The following is a 23,472-nucleotide window of genomic DNA, read 5'->3' as shown; positions in this document are numbered from 1 at the left end:
CCTTGGGCCAGCCAAGGCATTTTGTTTTTTAGAGAAAACATTAAAAAGAGCTCATCTGTGACCTTCTGAAGAACTGAAGTACGATCACTATGTGGCCCAGAAACAAAAACTCTGACACAGGGTTAACGCTGTCAAACTGTGCTTGATAATCCACAGAATGAAACAGAGAGACGATCCATTAAATCAAATGCTGTGATTCTGTAAGCACCGAGGAGAGTGCACTCATTTTTTTCTGATAATGACTCCTGAGGAACTTAACACATAACCCAGAATATGAATAAACAAAACAGCCTTTCCAAAACATGGGAAACTGAGCCCTTTATCACAGAATGAATGAGTAATACATCTGACTGGACCAGATCTTCAAATTTCTTTCCTCCTGTTATGCAATACTGCAGGTACTCCTATAGTTGCCTTGTCTGGTCACAGAGAGCAGGAATTAACCAAGAAATCTCATGAATATGGTGAAACAATTAAAGAACTTAAAAGTCTGATGCTAGGTCCTCTGGATACAACAGATTCTATTTACCCACTCTGATGGGTCTTGACTCTTGAAATTAATTTTATTAGAATAAAATAAAATTATTGTGCTAATAGATGCAAGTGAATATTGGAATCACACTTTTTAGTTCAATAGGGTATTGTAAATAGCAAAAATTCAGGTCTTTTCATATCTGTCAGCAGTGGTTTTGCTGCAGTTTTATCCCTAAAAATAATGTTAAAATTTGCAGCCTTTATAGTTACTGTGCTTTGTGACCCTTTGATTTTTTAAAATTTTCTCATCCAACACAGAGAAACATTATTTAAAATTGTACAAGAGAAATATAAGATTGTAGCTCTGGGTCTCCACACCCTTCTCTGCAAGGCATCCCTGCAAACTTGTTTAAACTGTTTAAGTGCTTTTCCCCTATTATGAAATGCTAGTAATAGACAATTTCATCACCAAAATTTAACTATAACCACAAACAACACTGCAAGTATGCTGTTTGCACATAAAAACTGAAATTTGATTCTTACATGAACATCTACTTTTTATAGTGATTTTATCCAAAAAGCCCCTCCCCAACTGTAAGAAGGCATAGTAATAATAATAATAATAATTATAATAATAATAATAGTAATAATAATAATAATAAAAGTAACCACTGTGTGTGTATGCATTTATGTACAATCTGTATATATATTTGCCTGTATCTATCTCCCATGTTTTGACATATTTAGGCCAATAAAAGAAGTGTATGTTACTGGAACATTTACTATTACAGTAAGAAGAGCATTGTTATAAACTGTTTCTCCTTCCCTGAACAAGCAAGTCACGATGTTATACTGTACATCTGATATATATCTGCAGAAGCTTGCATACTATAAAAAAGTTAATTGTATTTTGAAGACTAAGTCATTTGCACAGCATGGGAATATTTCAAGTTAGTTAGCATTTTGTGAAGTCATGGAATCATTGCCCAGACAGGCCAAAAGGAACAGTAACACAGACACCTGCATGCTACATCAGAGCAGGAAAATGACAGTTCTTTCATCCTGGAAGCGTGTGGAGGTGGCCTTTCCACACACACCAGTGGAAAGACAACTCAACAGCTGTGTCATTTTCAAATAGAGCTGCAACGTGGGCAATGTGATGCATTCTGCTAGTGCTGCTGTTTTCTTTTTGAAATTTGGAATTTTTGGTTTTCGACTAGAAGGATAAATCAATGACACTGATGTGCAAATCTTAAACTGCATAGTATATATATTAAGCAGCCACAGACCCCTTTTGTTAGGGTAGGACCACATCCACAATCTCAGCAAGAGACTAGGACAAACCTGACAAAACAGTAAGCCTGAAAGATCAAGTTATGGCCACAAAGGCAACAATTGCTCTTTTCTTTAGAGGCATTACAGATGGAACTGAGCAATCAGAAGCTGTAGAAGTAGTGGATATCATATAAGTTGGTTTTAGTCATGCCCTTACTCTAAGTTCACAGGGAATTTTTTTTGTTTTCATTACGCTGGTAATTCACAATTTCATTATGCTGAAGGTTCATGCTGTACCTTCACGAACAGCATGAACATTCCTGGCCTTTTTCCAAACCAGTGTCCAAGCTGACTGCACGTTCCTGAGTGCCAGTTCTCCTCGGAGCTCACCACAGACAGACCAGTTACAGGTAAGGCTTTTCACTGCCATCATTGGAAACATCTGGTTGCCAGTGCCCACCAAAGTCTGCAACTGCACTGCCCAGCAAGAACATATATACACCACGAGCGGATCTCCCACGCCGGTGCCCGACCCTGACTTCGTTTTGCAACCACACTCTTCCATTTCAAACAGTGTTTTTGTTGCAGCACAGTAGTGACTAAGGCCATTCGTGGTGATACTGTTTCCCGTTCTTTTTCCTTTCTCTTTGCAAATGTTCCAGTTCAGCCTCATACATCATTTCCTGGACTAAGTATTTCTCTCTCCTCATTCTGTCGCACAAGTCTTTGGGCATGTCTGGAATCAGGTAGGCAATGAAGGACTTTATTCCAAAAACAAGGTGCTGAAAAGAAGAACAAAAAATAATTGCTTAAAAAATGGATAATTATTCATTTCTAGGTCCACATTTTTAAAGCCTAAAGAGTCTGTAGTAAAACTGGACCTGAGGTTCAATTCATGACTGAAAGGTAACTGCTTTGTTTTTTTTAATAAAAACACACACTGATATGGGAATAAATGAGTGGTCTAACAGAAATGGGGAAACGCTGAAATGGACTTCCAAAAAGTAAAATTAAGGGTACAGTTAGTGACTTAAATGAAGGTGTGACTGCAGGATATACTTGTTAATCAAACAAATGCAAGCATTAACTACAAGCAGTCTTTGTTAAGAGCTTATAATGGAAATAGGAATCAGATTCCTGAAGAGCATGCAATACATTCTTCAAACATATTTCTGCTTTTACATTAGGTTAGAATCATGTATCATTTTCCTAACACATATTTTATCTCGTAATAACCGAGCCTAATGGACTCAAAACTTGCATTTCTTCTTTTCCAATAAAATGTAAAAGATTTGGTTGGGAACCACCATGACATATAAGATGACTGTTAAGGAAATATGATTTTAGAGGGACTCATAAGTGCATGTTCTGTCAATTCTGTTTGAAGCAGCTGATAGACCACCCTTTGGGGAAGACAATTTTTTTTTCCTCTCTCTTGACCATGATGAAAAAGCAAGTGATGAAAATGGCAATTTACTTATAGAACTACTGTAAAGAATCAACTCAGACTTTAGAGAGGAAGAAAGGAATTGTTCCTTTCCACAACTAACCTCAAATACTATGATGAAGGCCAGCCGTGCTGCCAGGACATGCCAAAACTGCAAAGTGAATTCATATGGAGTTGAACTCCATGGTGGGGCTCTGTAGTCTCTATACCTGCAAAGCAAAGAGAAACCAAATAAGTCAGCCTGTGCTGAAAAACCTAAACACGGTCAAGTGATCTCTAGTTCACCCCAGATCTGCCTAAAAGGAAAGAAACTGAAGTGAAAGCAGACTTCAAGAGGAATGAAACAGAAAGGGAGAACAGTCCACAATACAGGGTATTAAATACTGCTGTTTATGAGATGGTACTTTTTGCTTCCAAGAATCCAGAGCAAACAATTTCTTTTATTGTTACAAAGCTGAAGTGTTAAGTTCAAATGTGTTGACTCTCAATTTGTTCTTGTCTTTGCTTATAAGCACTTAAAGTTCTCCAGACAAAGTTGGCATAAATGTAACACAATTCTAATTAAAACTAATGCTCACAGCAAAACTAAATCTGAAACCAGGAGTTCACGCCTGCAACACCATATTTCTTTTCATGCTGAATTTCTTGTATTCATTTTGCATAACTGTTTGCAATCTCAACCTGGGGTAGAGCCACAAAAACTTTAATTATTTTAATGAAGAGACTTCAGAATGCTTAACAAAACCGAAATGAGAACTTTCACCCTTCTTGGCAGGTGGTGAAACTTTGAAATTAAATAATTTGTAGAGGCATGAAAGATAATGTTTTGCAAGAGTCCTGGAAAAACTCAGAACACAGGTTTTCAATGTGTTAGTAGTGTGTCCTTCCACACATTGTTTGCACCTGAAACTTCATGTTGAACAAACCAGAAGTGCAATGCTTTTTACAGGGAAACAAGGAAACTATTATACCAGTGATTTAAGCACTAACTTTTAATTTACTGTCTGCTTTAATGTCCATGCCAGCATTACAAGAAGGGAGACATACCGACAGTATCCTGAGTATCCCATCCCAAGTTCACTCAGATCAAATACTGATAAACTGCTGTTGACATATCCTTTTAAGCATCTGAAAGGAAAAGCCAAAAGGTCAGAACCTTCTTCATAAAGCGTTTTTACAGCATAGATCCTGTACATAAGCATATTCTGCTATCACACACTGTGAGCAGACTATTTTATTTGAGAAATATATCTGTTATATGTTAAGTACGTTATCACAGAAATACAGCAGCAAAAGTGTGCTTCCACTGAAATATATATGTATATATAAAGAATATCTTAATTACTTTTCTTGTCTGTACCCTTGATCTGTACAGGGACCATATTTGTATGCATAGACAAAACGTGGAATGTAATCAGAAGTAATGGCAATAACAAAGGCATTGGTGATGACAGCCAGAACTCCAATTCCTTCCAGAATTCCATACCAGATACCTATAAACAAGAGAAATGAAAACAACGTTGTCAGGTTTTTATGACCCTATTAAGTCATATAAAGTCATACTATGATAATAAAGTCATTATTAGACATACAGTTTTCCTTTCTTATTGGGAAAGAATTATGAGTCAGAAAAACTAGTCAAGACTCAGTTTTAAACCAAAAGTGAATTTAGTCCTTATATTTAATTTCTAAATTCATTTGATTTTAAACCTAGAGTTCCACCAGTCAGAAGCCTGAAATACTGTTTAGCCTGTTTTCAATATTCAAACTATTACAATTGGCAACGAAACCCAAATTTGATGAGTCCTCTTTCCGTTGCTCAACAGGAGAGTGGTCACTGAGATCTGCAGGTTATAGTACTGTCTTGATACGTGAAATACTTCAAGAGTTAAGCTGTTTTAAAGAAGAAAACACAAAGGGATGGTACTGACAGCGACAGCCACCAGGTTCTCTCACCTATATCTGTCGCTCTGGCAGGCATGGGTCTGCGCCACTGCGTGACAAACTTGTACGCATCCAACCTGATCTCTATGATGTTGTTCAGCAGTGCCAGGAGAGGTGCCAATGGGAAGGCAGCAACAAAGATGGTGGTAAAGCCAAACTGTAAAACTAGACAGGCATTTCTACAGTTAGAAACTGGAAACGCGAGAGATCTTTCAGCACACAACACGGGCCCTCTTCCTGTACAAAACCGACGCCTCCCCGAAATTTGCTCACCCATCTCTAAATATTCGTCCATTAAACCATGGAGGTTCATAGGCTGCAGATTCCAATCCTTTTCCCACTGAGGTAGAGAAATTTTATTCTCCATTGATTGCCCTCTTCTCTTCATTTTGCGTCGTGACCACCAATTCTGTAACAAACTTCATTAGATAAAGAGAGTATTATTGACTGTATCTGCTCAGTAATTTAAAATATTTTCTGGTATTGTTTTGAAGTAAGTAGGCCTATTTTGAATAGCACCTGAAGGCTTACTTCCGTATTTTTTGGAAATATTTACAATATCATCTAAGATATAATTCAAAGAACTTATAAAAGTTCTCAAAATTCTGCATTATGATTTTAATTATATCTTTAATGTAGCACGTTCAGCATTGTACAGATAAGCTTTTCAGAACATGGAACATGCTTGCATAGACTCTTTTTTTGTAGCATTTACCTGAATGACTAAATAAAAAAAAATAAAGAAAAAGAAAAAAAATAATGCATAGCAAGAGCATTAAAAAATAAATAATTTTATTTTCGGTTCTGTAAAAGACAAACTAAGTGGAGCTCAGTAAGAACTCACTAGAACACAGTGAGTAGTAGAATACATTTATTTTTGAACAAACCTAAAGATCTACATGCCCTACAGAATATCTTTTTTCTTGAAGCAGGAAGAAGGGTTTTAAAAATGTGTTGCTGAACGCTGAAGCTACAAATATTTAAGACTATTTTTCATAAAGCTGTGCAGATATCTTTTTGCAAAGTAGTTATAAATATTAAGTAGATAACAGCTCACAAATTAAAGTGTTATACAAATGAAAAATATTATCCAGTACTGACACAGGGGGCAATTAAGACTACTGTTTGTTTCTAGATATTAAGGAAAAGAGACTGAAGATGGAAAACTTTCTTATAAGTATTTTTATAAATTGCTACTATTTTTTCTCAAGCTAATTTAGTGTTTGGCTCTTGATCTCTCTTGTTACTGAAAGAGCAACTGTTGCCAAAGTTGCAAACAATGGTTCTGTCAAAACAAAACACTTCCTTCCATTACAGAATACAAGCATGTTCTAAAATAATAATAATTCCAAAATAAATTCTAGACACAGCTAGGATCCTGCTAGGCTGAGAAGACAGGAAGACTGGTAGTTCAAGTAGGTTTCTCCTTTCCAAAAATCCACGTTTCACAACATACAGTACACTGCCCCTCATTTGCAGAATGATTGCATGTTGTGAGCATAACCCTTTCTGACATATTGTCACGGCTGAGACTTCAATCAAATTAAATTAATATTTGATGATCAATCTTTTCCTGAAAACATATTCTTCCAGTTTCAAGAGAACTGTAAGACTCTTACCCCCATTACTCTCTTCAGAAGCTGAACAGCTCTTTTTGTGTTATGGAAAATGACATTATAATAAACAATTTCTACAGTTAACATACCCCAAGAAGCTTTGTCTTAGAGCAGCAGTCAATGCTTTCTTTGGGAATAAAATTACAGTATGTGAGATATAAAAAGTGAAAACAGTCTCCAAACCTGAAAATACTTCTTCCTATCGTTGACTCACCCTAAAATGTATTCACTATTTGTAAAATTAACTTTAACATCTGAACTTACGGATAGCCTAGTTCCATGAAGTTGTTCCACATTTGTTTTAAAACCATAATAACTCCCATTTGCAAGCACAGATCTATCAAGCAGCCACTAGGATGACACTGAAATGAAGTGGAAAAAGATCAGTAGCTAAAATAAGAGAATTCTTTTATTTTTATTTGTTCAGAGGGTAAATGAAAAATATTAAATATGTTTGGTGAAAAACACTAATCTGTATCTACAGAAATATTAAAAAAATATTTATAAGAGAAATATTAACACAGATTTCACAGGCTGAGCAACCTTATTATTTCTTGGAGAACTAGATCATATTACCTAAGTTAAAGGTATGTGTACTAGATATATGACAAATGATATAGACCATTTCAATTAGATCAATACTTATTCATTTTGAAAGAATGGAACAACTGGCAATATTCTAAGTCCAAAGAGAGGCTGAATTTCTGGTACTGGTATCTTAACTAAATGGATTGTCATATTAAAATGTTTAGTAATTACAGAACTATTTTTTCAGACCATGGACTACAAAGTTATGATGTTTTACTCTGTCGCTATCAAGGTTCAATAGAAGAAATCTGTTTTTCAGAGATAAGAGATAACTTCAGCATGCTGGTGAGTTGCAGTCCTAACATATTCTCAAGTTAAATTTTCAAAACAGTATTTTTCTTCTTTTAAATCATAGAATTATAGATTAGTTTAAGTTGGAAAGGACATCCTAAGATCATCTAGTCCAAACTCCTGCTATAAGCATGGCCACTTTCAACTAGATGAGGTTGCTCAAAGCCCCATCCAACCTGACCTTAATTGTTTCCAGGGATAGGATACCCACTGCCTCTCCAGGTAACCTGTTCCAGTGCTTCACCATCCTCACATTAAAAAAACACAATCTCTTCCTTATACCTAGTCTAAATCTAGCCTCTCTTAGTTTAAAACCATTACCCCTTGTCCTGTCTCAACAGGCTCTACTAAAAGTTTGTCCCCATTCTTCTTATAAGCCCCTATAAGTACTGAAAGGCAGCAATAATGTCTCCTTGGAGCTTTCTCTTCTCCAGGCTGAACAACCCCAACTCTCTCAGCCTGTCTTCACAGCAGAGGTGCCCCAGCTCTCTGACTCCTTTTGTGTCCCTTGTCTGGACCCACTCCAACAGATCTGTGTCTTTTCTGTGTTGATAGAAATTTAAGAAGCTGATAAAAAAAAGCTGATGGCTTTATATTTATGTCCTCCATTCAAAAATTCCACATACTCAGGAGATTCCAAACCTGTAGGACTTAGTAGTGCTTGTGAGGTAAGGGACTATCCCTGTTTACTTTTCCCAAAGACAGAGGCAGAAAGAACTTTGTCTCTTCGGCAGAGTCACTCAGCAAGTGGAGAACACAGAAGGTAAAACACACCTCCTCTTTCCTATCCTTTGCTATAAATAAGAGTTCACTATTTGCTGCACACAGATGGAATAATAAATCTTTCCAACTGGGCATTCACGTCCTTCAGCCGTTTCCTTTTTACTCATGGAAATATCCCAGGAACACAAAGCAGGATTGCTTACCTCTTCCAGCCTCCATCTGTTAAAAAGCTTATTGTACTTTCCCGGGCGGCCTGCAAATCTGGAAAATAAGATTTCTGTTTCTCAGTGGACATTCCAAGAACACCCTCTATCAGCAGTTATTTCACAACATCCACTGGATAAACTCAGGAAATATCAAAAGATTCAATCACACAGGCTTAAATCTGGTATCTGTAGGATATGGAAGTCTCAGAATGCAAACAAGGACCATCATTTTGCAAATGACCCCAAGCTTTTATTATGTCCTGAACAAAAATACCAGCTTCAGAGGTTTTAGATGTTAGCTATTCAGATCTGATCTACTTCTAAAATGATAAGCCACTGCAATACATAGGAATTTACTGCAGCACAGGGATCTGCTTGTCCCCGTGAAGTGTACACTTGGTTTGTATAACAAATTGAATCAAAATTCTTGATGACCTCAGTGAAAGTTATAAATGACAGAGAAAGAAACCCATGCCTGGTCCTACTAGACACAGGAGAGAGCAAAACACAAAGAAGTTTAGATACTGGATGGCAAATACACCAGTGGATGTAACAAACAGGTATCACTAACAGATTTTACAAAAAGGTTTTTTGCTTTTCTGCTTGTTTGGTTTTGTTGTTGCTTTTTTTCCAACCAATCTGGAACTGAAATTGTACTGTAACACTTTATAGAAGGTACTCTGAAATATTCTGTAGGTTCTGGAGGAATGGTAAGTGTGGCCATAACAAAACTGAACTGAAGAGGAAGGAAGGTTAGACCTGTACTGCAGCTCATGCTTTGAGCTAAAGATACACTCAAAAATTGGAGCCAGAATTTCTGCTTCCTACTCTTGCACAGGACTTGCCAGACAATATTTACTATTTGTAGAAATGCATCCTGGGAGATGTAAGTCATAGGGAATTAAAAGAAAAAAATTAATAAAGCCTATTAGGAGAGGAATAAGTACAGACCCACATTTAGGCAGTGGCTGTATTTTCAAAAGCTCTGAATTCTCATTTTGTAGGAAAGTCACATATGCAGACCCAATTAAAAAGTAAAATTTTTACTCTCTAGTTTCATGGGTAAATATTTCAAGGGCCCAACCTGCACATACAGTGAAAAACATTAATTTAGTGTTACTAATTATCCCCAGAAACCAATTAGCACCTAAATCTTACAGTTCAAACTGCCACTGTATTTTCTTCAAACCCATAAAATTAATAAGGATTTTGAGTTCTGTGCAAGTTTTCCTGTATGTGCAGTGAGCAAAGGTAACTTACCTGCCAAGAAAAAAGGCAATGTAGAAGATAGAGCTGTTCAAGTTGACGAACTGGAAGAGGAACATTTTCAAGGCAAAGCTGTTTTCCCATTCAGATTCTGTTCTAGGGTGCTCTTCAGAAAGACACAATATACATTATATAAACAAAAATGAAACTGAGTTATGTGTAACTCTGCTCACACAGAAATCAACACTAACAAAACAAGCAATGGTTTCAAGCCATGTTGCCCCATCAGGTTGCAAATAATTTTTTTTCCCTGAAAGTGTTCAAGTCCACAGATCACAAAACCATTGCCCCAGCTCAGACTATGCCATTTCTATGTGGAAACAGGAGATGCAGTACAGGACAGAATCAGTACAGAATAGATCACAATTCTGTGGGAAGACACCTGTTCCATTTCCATGAAAAAAATCTGAATTTAGTGTGAATCTTTAAAGGTATCTTGATTCAAAGAAAAAAACACAACACAACAGAAACCAAAACCAAACAAAGACCAAAAAAACCCCCAAAACAAAACAAAAAACCCAACGCAAACCAACAACAACAAAAGACCAAAAATCAAAGGGAAGGATGGAGGTTCTTTTTTGGCTTATTTTGGAAAGAAATGTAGAAATGCTTGTAGGGCTATAAGTGTTCTGTGTGGGTCTGCACTGCCTTGGATATTTTTCCTCAAGGTTTGCAGAGCATTATTTATGTCTGAATTAGAACGTGGTGATAATGATTCAAAATTAATTTTTACAAAATCCATCTTTGATGGATGTACCAAACTTGGACTATACTACACTGAAAACTACATTAAAGCACATACATGAGTCTTAAGATTTGTCAGTTAAAATTTGTACTGCTTAATTACTCTGGTCTAATGATGACTAAATTTGGACACAAACATACAGGATACTAGCTTTACATATGGACTCTTGTTCCCAGAAGTTAAAGTGTCCTTCTCTGATGTAAAACACCTTAGAAAGAGTAATGAATTACCTAGCTCGAACACCTAATGCTCCATCACATTTAATTTAAGAAATTCCTTTTTTTTTTATAATTCTTTCATATATTTTGGCAAAAAACAGCTTGTGCACTTAAACAGTTATTTTCTTTCCTATTCCCTGGTCTGTAACAACATAATATATTCTAAAAGGAATAGAAATAAGTTTGATCCGAAAAAGTACTTTAAAATATTTTAATACTTTGAGTAAGTTGACCAGACATTGTGAATCTTTCTAACCTCTTCAACTGCCTGTTACCTGAAGCACTATAAAGTTCCGAGCACCTTGTTTAACACTTTAACCAGAAGAGGGAGCTGTTGAATTTAAGCATCCAGCTTGTGTTTAACCAAGGCAAGATGACTTGCATATTTTGACACGGGCTAAAAGTGAGTATGTAAAAACACTGAACGGTAACACATTGAAACAGTCGGAGATCATAAATTCTGTCTTTGCTTTCTTGTTTCCTATAAGCTAGAAAGCTTTTTCTCTGCGACTGAATCATGACTAGAGCCTTCAGTATAAAATCTTAATGTGACAGAATTAGAGCCACTTTAAAATTCTTGACTTAACATTTTTACCTTGGACAACACAATTTTATCTTAACCCATTTTTTTTCCATATGAAAGTTCAAATTAAAAATTAGTAAAAAATAAACAAGGATTTGGAGAAAATGGAAAAAAGATTCCAAGAAATAATGTGTTTTGAATTTCACTCCAAAGTAAGGTGACACTTTTTCAATGTATATTATATGAATATGTAATATGAAACGTTAAAAGAAGTAGAAGAATAAATTCCTTACTTTTCTATTATTATTTCCCCAGTGAAATAATAATTTCTTTTCTCTCTTTGATATTTCTCACTTGCTTAGGGAAATGCCAGAAATGTGCCATGCATAGATGAAGTCTTCAAAACCCTATTTCGTGGGACTATAAAGGTACATGCCACAGCCAGCAAGAACCACACCATTAGTGAAAACCTACATACCTAAGTCTGTCAGGAGATAGGCAACCTTCTCATACACCTAAAACAGAAATAAGAGATGCAGTTTTCCTTTGCATGAATGTGCATACTGGCTGAGGATATCAGCTTTCTACTGAAAACTTCCTTATTTCTCAATACATTGACTATCCCCAGTCTTTATTTTAAATGACAGAGCCCAAGGCAGTTACCAACTCTGAAAAATATTTCCTTGAGTATTTACTATAAATAGCAAGTTATTTCTGGTAGCTTTGCTTGGTCACTTGAACGTATTTTTTATGACTCAGAGTGATCATATATAATAACAGAGACAAATACACAATTCTGACTGGAAGAATCATTTCTTACTGAAATGAGTGCACAATCTCCTTAAGAGATTTAAAAGCCATTGTTTGCTGTGTTGTTATTCCTTTTTACCTGATTGTGCTTGCATGGGAACAGAAAGATGATAAATAATATTGCAGCTGGAAGAACAGAGTTTCTATCCATGTACACAGTGCTACAATGGCAAATGATTAAACTCCTGCTGTCATAGGACAGAAAAAACTTACACCAAAATTATATATCAAAGTAATTCTAGGAATGTGCAACACTGATACCACAGCTGCATTTTAAATGAAAGGGAAAAAATGAAAGTCATCCATTAAAAACAACTTAAAAAATAAATTCTCAGCCAAAGAAATAATGTAGTTCCATTTAGAGATGTACTGTAAAAGGTAATAAAAACTCCCCCAAAAATGCAAATGTAGAAAGCAGGGAGTTTGTACCCCTGTGACTTGGTGACATAAGCAAAGATGTGCATTGACAAATTAAAGAGGAATCAGAGAAAAACATTAACAACCTCCTGAAACACCAGCCTCAGACACTGCCCCATGCATAAGCACAAACATGTATATACAAGTGATACATGCTAAACTCAGTAATCTTGTAAAAACTACTCTTTTAAATTAATCCCTCCTTTAAAAGAGCAGAAGACTTACAACATTGAGTGACATGATGATCATAAAATTGATGCAGACTCCAGTGCCAGAGGTTGCAAACTGCCAATACTTCTTGATGAAATACCACTTGAAAGAAGCAAACTGCTCCATGGCCACCAGCCTATACACCACCACTGCAAACACTGCAGTGAGGACCAGCGAGATCTACAAGGGTGTATTTACAAGCAGAGATATTAGACCAAAAGATAAATATGATATCTAAAATAATATCCGGTGAAATAATAAATCAACAAGTGTTTTAAGGATTCCCATTTGTTTTGGAGAGCAGAATTTGAGAGAGCAAAAATACTAGTTGAGTTAAAAAAAACTTTTACTGTTCTTTTACAATATAACTACATTTCCTCTTTTGAAAGAATGAGATCCCTAAACAAGCAGTAAGACTGAGACAATCAGTTTTGCCTATGTAATCTTAATGAATGCACTCATGAGGAGTTACTATTTACATCAGAGTAAAATGAATTACAATACAAGAATTCTAATATTATTAAACATCACCATGAAGAATATTCCTGAGACAGACACCATCAGTCGACTGAGCTTATCAGGGAAAGGTTGAAAAGGCTCAGGTTTTCCTGTGATGGGATTTACTCTTTCCACTTGGGAATATTTAGCTTCAAACTGGGGACGCAGCTCTTCCTGGAATGACAGGATGGATTCCATTTGTTGTATTACTTATTTCTCTCAAGAGTCAGACATATATGTGCTATAAAGTAGAAAATTATACTGATACAAATTATTTTTTATAATGCTTCAACTAAAATACCCAAATAATTTGTTCTTTTGAAAATCCTTGGAAACGGTGCCAGAGAGCAGCAAAGAACAGAGACCATAAGAGCCTTCCCCACTATGTGAGGGTATTAAAAAGAAGGCATTAGTGACTTAGACACTAGATTGTCTGCAGAAGTTGATAAGAAAACTAATGCCAGTTATTATGGTGATATGAAATCATTTATTAAAAGCCAACCAGCTTGTATCTACCCATTTAAGGAAAGTTATAAAACAAGTCTATCAACTGCAATTAAATCATCAATACAGTTAAATTACAGCTATGTTAAGTAATGATCTATGAAATAATAAAATCATTTTATTACTGTTGATGCTGGTAGCAGAATGTTCAAAGGATAATCTATGCCTCTCAGAAGGATATAAAATCCAGTTTCTGTGCCTTTGCTTGTTTTGATCCCATTTTTAGGCAGGATCATGAATTTCTACTACAAGAAATCACAGAACTGAAAAGCATCTGTGCTGACATCAGTAGTGGCTCCTGTCCACTGTATGGAAAATATTTCCACTCAGTTTTTCAAAGGATACTTTTGATAAATGTGGAATTATATTTGGAATTACAATGCCAGTTGCAGAAGGCAAAGTATCCTTGTGTAGTCTCAAATATACCTGTTTATTCTGCAACTAGTGTTATAAATAGAAATATAATCTGAATGACAAACTCAGATGACAACACACAATATGGATTCATATTTAGATTTAGATCATGCTTTACATGTTTACTTCTGTTTCTTCTTACCTCTTCATCTTCCCAGTCTATGAGGTCCCAGTCATAGGTTAACACGGCTCTCCGCCTTTTCCAAAACTCTAGAAAGACTGTAGCTGTGGGAAACAACTGCAGGTTAATTATAGGAAAAAACAAAAAAAAAAGGGTCATGCAGATCTCACGAAAATCAGCAATGGAATGTGATAATTGTCATTAGCCATTTTCTGACAGTTTTTCCCATAGAATCTGAAAATTGTAAGTAACTTCAGGATAATCACTGTTAAAAGTGAAACACTATTTTCAATGTTTACCTAAGAATCATTTTTTTTTTGTTGTCTGCTATATCTGTACAGAGATGGGTATCTGGCAATATAAAACAGTGCCATCCCCTTTAATTCTGCTTTTAATTTTACTCAAAATATAAAATCTTTCCTTGAAGAAACGAGGATACACACACACACAACGGTAACAATAAAGAGCTAAAGCATGATCTCATTTTATTCAGTTCTAATGAAGACAACCTCACTGCTTTCCCAGCTATACCAGTTTTATACTGCAGCAGTTTTACTACTAAAATAATTCTTTAAATAATTATTTCTAATCTAGGTGTGAGACCATAATCGGATTCTCCATGTACTTAGGGGTTTTGGTAAATCCTATAAAAATAATTACAACCAATAAATAACTCTAAGTTCCCAAACACTGTAGTCTGTCACTGAGGGTAAGACACCTTGTTTTGGTGGGATTCCTGACAAAATGTGGGATTGTCCAATGGTTCCCTGAAAAATAATGAATTCAAATAGGAAGTGAGAAAAATTGCTTCACTCTAGAAAGCCAACCGCTCAGAAGGAGGACTTCTAACTCAACTGAACAGGATGATCTCACATTCCTACCTTTATCTATATTTCTGTACTATGTTTTACATCTTATTGGGTTTATAGACATATTACATATAGTTATCATCATGTGATACCATATACACACACACAAACAGAGATGATTTATCTATATAATATATTAAAACACAGTGACTAGAAGTTAGCAGAAGTTCACCATACCACTACCCACAAATAATGGATTGCTGAATGAAAGGAACTTGTCTTTGAATATTATTTCTAGGTAGCATGTTCTTTTATTCTTCCAAGTATGGATCTTGTATTCACCACAGACATAGGTTTTGGATGCTCCTAACAAGAAGAGCACCCAGCTCTCCTATTTAAGCAGCAGTGGGGTTTGCACTTGAATAAACTCTTCTCACTGTCATTGGTAGTGCTCCAATAATAGACTCTAAGACTATATGAACAATAATAAATGGTGTCTTTTATGTTACTTATGTACATGAAGCATCTGATAATGCAATGACCAAGAAAACTATCTATCTAGATGAAACAAGTGAGGCCCAAACTATATCTGTCAACTAAAGTATACCTTTTCCAGACTCACCTGACACCTTAAAAAATGGTGCAATATTCTCTTTCCCGCAGTAGAACAGAATTCATGGTAACTTTGCTGTTCTACAGGGCTACTGAGAAAAAAGTTAAAAGTGTATTAAAACCCCCTGCCTTTTGGAATAGAAATAATTCACAAAACTTCTCTTGTGCTGTAAAGTTCTAGTGTATATAACAGCAAAAAAATCAGAATTTTGAAATTCAAGTATTTGTCCAGTTCTACAGAAAGCCTGGAACCTTTCTAGCTTGCCTTTTTTTTTACTGCATCACACTGCTAACACCACTGTCTCCAACTGCTCTCCATGGAATCCAGCCCCTCCAGTCCTGGTTGTGAGGAACTTCTTACTGACTCATCTCTTATCCTGATCTGCACACTTAGAAGATAATAAGCCTTGACTTATTTCTCTAGAAAAACAAGACATACATGACTAATCCAACTATTTGAACATCAAGGTGAGACCATTCATGTTCTACCATTGCATGGACCTGGCAGAGCTTTTCTCTGCTGCTCAAGGGTTCAGGATAATTTAGTTTAGAGGTCACAAACAAGCCTCCAGCTTCCCACAGAAAAAATTATCTGGTGCCTCCCCTGCCTTTCCCTGGGCACGTTGCTTTCCATTTTACAGTTCCAACTGCTGTTCTGAATTTTAAATCCCATAATACATGCTGTACTGTGGTAGAGACCCACTTATTTAGGGATTTTTTATTTGATGCTCCACAATATAGTCTGCAACTCTGCCCACTGTACACTTCCAGAAGTTTCTGTCAATTCTTATTTAAGTTACCTTATGTTTATGGCCTTTACACTGGCAATACATTGATGATCTAAAATCATATAATTATAGAATCATTTAGCTTGGAAAAGACTTCTAAGATCATTGAGTCCAATCGTTAACCCAGCACTGCCAAGTCCACCACTAAATCAAGCCCCTAAGTGCCATATCTACACATCTTTTAAAGACCCATTGATCCAGCCTGCCCAGATCCCTTTGCAGAGCCTTCCAACCCCTCAGCAGGTCAGCACTCCAACCCTACTTGATGTGGTCTGCAAAATTGCTCCGGGTGCCCTCGATTCCCTTGTCCAGATCATTGATAAAGATATTAAACAGGACTGGCCCCAATACTGCACCCTGTGGAACACCATTCATGACCAGCCATTCACCACCACTCTCTGGGCACGGTCATCAGCCAGCTTTAACCCAGCAAAGAGTGCACTCATATAAACCATGAGTTATCTAGTTTCTCCAGGAGAATGCTGTGGGAAACAGTGTCAAAGGCTTTACTAAAGTCCACGTAGTTCAACATCCACAAAATCTGGGCATGTGCTTTACGTAGTTCTTAATCTTTCAGAAAACAAGTAGGGTGATATTTGATGGTTAAGACAGGAAAGATTGGTTGTGTGTTGATATAATCTTAAGTAAAACAAAAGTTTGACACTGTCAACACAATAAACGATGAATGGCTGCAGTTAAATTCTATGGAAGGAAAGAGGAAAGCAGAGAAAGAGAACCCAAGACTATTATGCAAGCATGCCTCTTCCAAATGTTTCATAAACATCACTGTGTCAAATAAGTGGTGTATCTATTCCCTAAGATATTATTGCAAAGAGGATTTTCAACAAGGAGCTGGGGACTGTCTCCACTGCCTCTCTGCAGAGTTTTGTAATGGCCAGCCAGGCCCCTCCCCAGTTACTCTTCTCAATTACTTATTCAGTTTTATTTAGCTGGACTCCTCTACAGCAGCAAAACTATGCAATCAAAACAGTCCTACAGGTTTTGTACCACACCTACTATTGAGAAATACTCTTCAGAATTGAAACTAGCACTTGGAAAAATATCAGCTATAGCTGAAGGATAGCTTAGTCTCCTCTCACCCTCCTGGAGTACTCTGAACCACTTTGCCTCCATATGGTCACAGCTCTGAATCTGATCACACCTGGAGGTTTTGCCCTCCAGGAACAGCAGGCCAGCACTCAGTGCCAGCATTCTGGCACCACGCTGCAGGTGTACAACACTTAGCCAAGAACTGAGTCACAAACATCTTCCATCAGGTGTTATGTCACTCAGGGGAACAGTTTTTACTTTTCCTAACAGATGAATTAAACTGCTAACCAACAAAAGAGAGAGCGAGCACACCTTCCCCAGGGCAATGCCGAGGTCCAGGGCAGCACTAGAGGGTATGACTTTTGTACCACTGCAATAGATATACTTCAACAGAATTTCAGACTATGTATTTAAGGTATTGATACTTTCAAATATTATACATCCATTCAAATAACCTTTCTTCTTAAAAGCTCTCAGAAAGGCACACTATAATGTGTGCACGCTGGTGTGAAGAATACTGTTGACCCCAGTATATCACTTGTGATTTGGTTAGTGCTGTGTAAGATTTGGACACAAATTCATGGTGCTTGTTTTCAGATCTCATGGTCAATCTGTTACATGCCTGTCCACCCAGGCACAGCAATAAATGTGAGTTGGAAGCTTGCTGATACACTCTGCAGAGAATGTTAGATTCCAAAGAAATAAACCAAAAACCAGAAAACCAAAACATCAGTATCAGACTCTGTCCTCCCTCCTCTCATAGACCACCCCATCTCATGCCACATAAACAATTTACTTCCCCTAAAAGGGATATTAGAAAGGGTAGAACTTGATCCACCTAACAGAGTAACTTCCACTTGTCCATGCAGTACTTTCAAGAAAACACCACCAGCTGCTTCCATATAAACACTTCCTGTAGACACCACATCCTCGATGCTTATCTCAAGGATAAGTTATGAAACAGTACTTGCACTTGATTCCTTAAAAATTTAAAGTGGAAACAGACGACAATGTCCTGGTATTCCACTCAAATGGTCACACAATACTGAAACATTTTTCAGCCTCTCTTCACCACATACCAGCCTAGAATAAACATACATAAAGGATTAAAGAATAAAAAAAGTCACAGGTTGACTGGGTGAGCATATGAAACTCTATATTATATATCTGACTTTTTCATTCCTACTTTAATTCAGTATTTTTTACATAAAACCTAAAGGGAGGAGTAACAGTTGTAACCTTCAGATGCCCAGCTGGTTATGTAAAAATTAACGATGTCTGATAAATTCAGAAAATTTGGATTTACATTGTTCTCTTATTTCAACTACAAACATATTTGGAGACAGGAACAGATCCATTTCTAGTAGCATGCTATTCTTAACTCATATTGCTGCTTTATTTTGTAGAAGACAGGCCTTTGCCAGTTCTCATCTCACCAAGTGCAGGAAACTGTGATAAGGAGCAGCTATCTTTTGTTAAACTAACAGTTGCACAGCACACAGAGTTTCTATAGCTTACAGAAAGCAGTCACTCCTGTGAAATACTAGCTCAAAGACTCTGAAATCATTAAGCAATATGCACTGTCTGACCACTTTACTATAAGCACTGGCATTTCTGTGGACTCTGCAATGACAGAGCAGGGTCAGGACAGCACAGAGTTGGTCGGGTTGGTTCCCGGAGGCTGGGGAAGGGCTGCCCCACCCGGCCTCGCCCCACGGGCACAGCGTGTTCCTCACCTGTCACAGGGCTGCCCCTCCGGGACCTGCACTCCCCCTCCCCGCCAGAACAGCTGCACTCGGGGCCACAGCAGTATTTCAACAGGTTCTTCCACGTTTTGCAGCGCTCAGAGGTAAGTCTGAGGGGTTTTTTGATGCTTATTAGTGGACGTGACTAATGATCGCAATATTCATTTATATCGTGTTCAGGCAGGTGACTGGTGTTGTTGTAGTCAAATTCTACTTAAAAGTGTAGTTCTGAGAAAATAATTGAAAGTAAAAACCATTTTGTGATTCAAACACTAAAGTAGAGAAGTAGCAATCATAAGCAATGACACTATTTCCCTCAAACTCACACTTTTATTTTGTGGTTATTTATGCTCCTTATCCAGGAAGTGCAGGATTTCTCTCAAAGTAAGTTCAGAGCCCATTTGAAATGCTGGGGAGGGTTGATGGTGGTGGTGAAGTATTCCCTGTATGCCACTTTATAGCAAACTTCTGCTAGAAACTACATTGCTCTGTTGAGTTTAGTTCTACCGAAAATGAACAGGAAACACACACTTGGGAAGTTTGGCCAGTGCACTTAATACTTGCCAAGTTGCTAGACAGTAACTGAGGGTATAAATTGAATTAATTATAGACTACAATTCATATTTACATTCCTCTTCATAGTTCACTAAAAACTTAAAACATTATTTTCTCGGAACAAAAAATACAGTTAAATTCTCTACCTCTCATTTTGTATGTTCCATCTATTTTTGGTTCACTAATGTAAAATTAAAAATGGTCTGCTTTATGAGGCTTTTTTAAAGAGTGAAAATTCTGCAAATATGAACATGTTACCTCAGATCAAAAGAGTGCCATTATGAATTTGTTAATCACATCACCACTTACTCCATAAATTAAGTTACTTTCTAATAACTAATGTAAGGTAGGGAAATGGTGAAAGGTTCAATTTAATGACATGCAAAAGAATGTAATTTGAATTTATAGTTCTGAAGACTCTATTATCTATCCATAAGAAGTTGAAATTATTATTTTCTTGACAATAGCAGAAGTTTTGCAGACACTACACCTATCACTGGTAGGTGCTGGGTTGTAGTCAGGAAATATATGTTGCAATTACTTTATCATGCCAAAAATCTATTTTTGCACACTAAGGTTCACATTGGAGGGCTATTTTTATGGGATATTGCATTCACATCCTGGTAAATTCCTCAAACAAGGGCCACTACATCTCTTCATAAAGCCTCACACTGAATGAGACATTCTAACCTTCCCCCTTCTAGAACTGACTTCTATTCTTATTCAGCTGTCACAGGCCTCGGATGCAATTTGACTCCAGCAGCACAGACACAAATGCAGAGTGCAAAATCCACTAAGAAACATGATGGTGACCATCCTGCATAAAAAATCCTCCTTTTTCATGCTAAAAAAAAACAAAGGTAGAGCTAATCTAGGTAACTGAACTGCAGCTTAATCCCATACTGATGGCAGTTCCACTCACTTCAGGCTACGCCTGTTGCACTGATTGCCACTGAGCTGGTACCTGAGGAATGTGAATACCAGTGAACCAAAAATCACAACCCTTTTTTTTTCCCCATTAATAATCTGTTAATAGCTTCCTTAAAAACTTACTTGACCTGCTAATGTAAGGTTTGGGCTCTTCTGCAAGTTTGGCTAATCTATAGCTCTGCTGTTTTACTGCAAGAGCACTGTTTGCATGTTAATCCCTAAAGGCAATGAGTGTCTTTGAAGAACTTCAGCGTTTTTCTAAATTGTGTGAACATTGATACTACACTAGAAAAAAGAAGAATTAAGTATTATACACAAAAGAAAGCAGTTCAACACAGCCTGAGATCTACAACTTTCAAAGCAAGGAGGTTTCTTCTCTATGGTCTCCCATAAAGATTGCACAAGTAAGACAATCACAAAAATGACAAAGAATTTGTTCAGCAAGGATACTGACTCCTTTTTACACTCTTTTAGGAATTAAAATTACAGTCAAATTGAATTAAGCATAATTTTGCTCAGTAGTTTAGTTGAAGTGCATGGATAATAAGGAATTTGACCAAACACAATTCTTTCACTTAATATGACTAATATGATAATTAATTAATACAAGGAAGGAAAGAACATATCACTGAATTAAAACAATAATACTGTTAAAATGAAAGCATGTGTTTGAAAACCTTGGGTTTTTTCTTCAGGTTTGTTTGGGTTTTTTGGCAGTTATTACTGCTAACAAATCAAAATCTAAGATTCAGACAGCACAGCATTTCATAGCCATCTGAAGGCCTACTGTTCTTACTATAAACACAACTGTAGCTGATGATTTAACTTCAAAAGGGTTTTCCTTGGCTTGCTTGTTTGGGAACAATGTGGTCATCCTGAATTTCACTAATATTCGAGCAGAAGTTATCTATTTTATTTTTGTTGAGAAAGTTACAAATGTTTTCCAAGCATAGGTCCCTCCCACCGTAGAGCTGATCTTAACTTGGAAAATAAGCAGTGTGGAGAAATGGAATACACATTAAAAAGTAGATTAAATGGCATTTTATAAAGACACATGTTTTGAGTGATGGTGGGACCTTCAAACCACAAAATAAATAAGAATAAAGCCAAAACGAGATACCTTGATGTAATATTTACATAACTAAATCAAAAAACCAACAAAACAAACTAATAAAACCAGCCCTTATTCCCTACCGCCCAAAAAAAAACCCCCAACAAAACACAAACCCTCAAATAAAAACACCCATAGGAAAAAGCATTAGAAAGTAGGAGAAGAGGCTGAAGACAAAAGAAATAGTTACTTTTTCCAGTTATAAATCCCTTTTTCTCAGATGGCGAAGTACCCACATACATGGGCACGCAAGTAATTAATGATGCTGAAGAATAACTTATTATACAATTGATTTTGCTGTCACATGAGAGCTGATATGTGGGAGTTAAAAAGTCATGATGTTAAAAACTCGTGATCTCAATCTGTCTCATACATAGAAAAAACACCCGCCACCAAAACCCCACAGATATACTGAACAGCAAACCTACCACAATCGTGTGACTTCAAGAGGAGTTTTTCTCATTCTTTTAAATCTAACATTTGGAAATGTATATTAATGTGCAATATACAGTGTCCAGCTCCCTATAGGAAAAGAGGTTTCCACACAACTTAAGCATCATTCATAACCCCTGGACAGATATAGTTTTCAATTTGCTCCTGGCAGCATTCATATGACACTCCCTGCTCAGGGTCACAAAACACTATCCATCAGCTTTCAGGGCTAATTGTTAACAATGCTAATTCTTCACAATAGAGCATAACTCCTTAGCTTGCTCTTGGAATTGCTGTCTGCCCAGAAAATGTTGCCTCGAGAATGCCTTCCATATATGTTTCATTACCTCACTCCATAGCAAAGTGGTTTTGAATTATTCCCTTCTGAGTATGAGGCCTGTTTACAGAACCACGGAATTTTCTTACACAAAAAAGCTTTTGTTCACAGAATCACAGATGGGTTAAGGTTAGAAGAGACCATGGTGGGTCATCTGGTCCAACCTCCCCGCTCAAGCAGGGTCATCCCAGAGCACATGGCACAGGATTGCATCCAGATGGTTCTGGAATATCTCCAACAAGGGAGACTCCACATCCTCTCTGGACAACCTGTTCCAGTGTGCACAGTAAAGAAGTTCTTCTTCACATTCAAGTGGAACTTCCTGTGCATCAGTTTCTGCCCATTGCCTCTGGTCCTATTGTTTGGCACAACTGAGCAGAGCCTGGTCCATCCTCTGACACCCTCCCTTCAGAGACTCAGATATACTGATGAGGTTCCCTCTCAGTCATCTCTTCTTGAGGATGAACAGACCCAACTCTCTCAGCCTGTCCTTGTAAGAGAGATGCTCCAGTCCCTTAATCATCTTTGTGGCTCTCCACTGGACCTGCTCAGGAGCTCCAAGTCTCTCTTGTACTGAGGAGCCCAGAGCTGGGCACAGCACTCCAGATGTGGCCTCAGCAGGGCTGAGCAGAGGGGCAGGATCACCTCCCTGCCTGCAATGCTCTTCTTAATGCACCCAGGATACCTTTGGCCTTGGCCACAAGGGCACTGCTGGCTCATGGACAGCTTGTTATCCACCAGGACCCCCAGGTCCTTCTCCACAGAGCTGCTTCCCAGCAGCTCAGCCCCCAACCTGTGCTGGTGCATGGGGTT

At 37.2% G+C, this 23,472-nt stretch overlaps 1 protein-coding gene across 6 annotated transcripts in view; it reads right to left on the bottom strand.

Annotated features, from left to right (window-relative positions):
* Positions 1–2,081: 2,081 nt before the first annotated feature.
* Positions 2,082–23,472, bottom strand: part of ANO3 (anoctamin 3) — a 133,728-nt gene continuing 112,337 nt past the window's right edge. For all 6 annotated transcript variants that reach the window (XM_027705282.1, XM_027705283.1, XM_027705279.1 and 3 more), the window contains exons 15-27: positions 14,312–14,394; positions 13,285–13,425; positions 12,769–12,933; positions 11,795–11,831; positions 9,825–9,936; positions 8,562–8,619; positions 7,021–7,118; positions 5,414–5,559; positions 5,153–5,305; positions 4,542–4,689; positions 4,244–4,324; positions 3,300–3,405; positions 2,082–2,531 (exon numbers count right to left, since the gene is read on the bottom strand). In XM_027705282.1, coding sequence (XP_027561083.1) covers positions 2,349–2,531; positions 3,300–3,405; positions 4,244–4,324; positions 4,542–4,689; positions 5,153–5,305; positions 5,414–5,559; positions 7,021–7,118; positions 8,562–8,619; positions 9,825–9,936; positions 11,795–11,831; positions 12,769–12,933; positions 13,285–13,425; positions 14,312–14,394 — 1,511 coding nt within the window. In that variant the 3' untranslated portion in view covers positions 2,082–2,348. The remainder of the gene's footprint in view (positions 2,532–3,299; positions 3,406–4,243; positions 4,325–4,541; positions 4,690–5,152; positions 5,306–5,413; positions 5,560–7,020; positions 7,119–8,561; positions 8,620–9,824; positions 9,937–11,794; positions 11,832–12,768; positions 12,934–13,284; positions 13,426–14,311; positions 14,395–23,472) is intronic.

Source organism: Neopelma chrysocephalum, unplaced genomic scaffold (assembly GCF_003984885.1).
Source record: "Neopelma chrysocephalum unplaced genomic scaffold, ASM398488v2 Primary Assembly neopelma1_323, whole genome shotgun sequence".
Taxonomy (NCBI): Eukaryota; Metazoa; Chordata; class Aves; order Passeriformes; family Pipridae; genus Neopelma; species Neopelma chrysocephalum.
The sequence above is the reverse complement of the archived record's forward strand: the minus strand, read 5'-3'. Positions and strand labels throughout refer to the sequence as shown.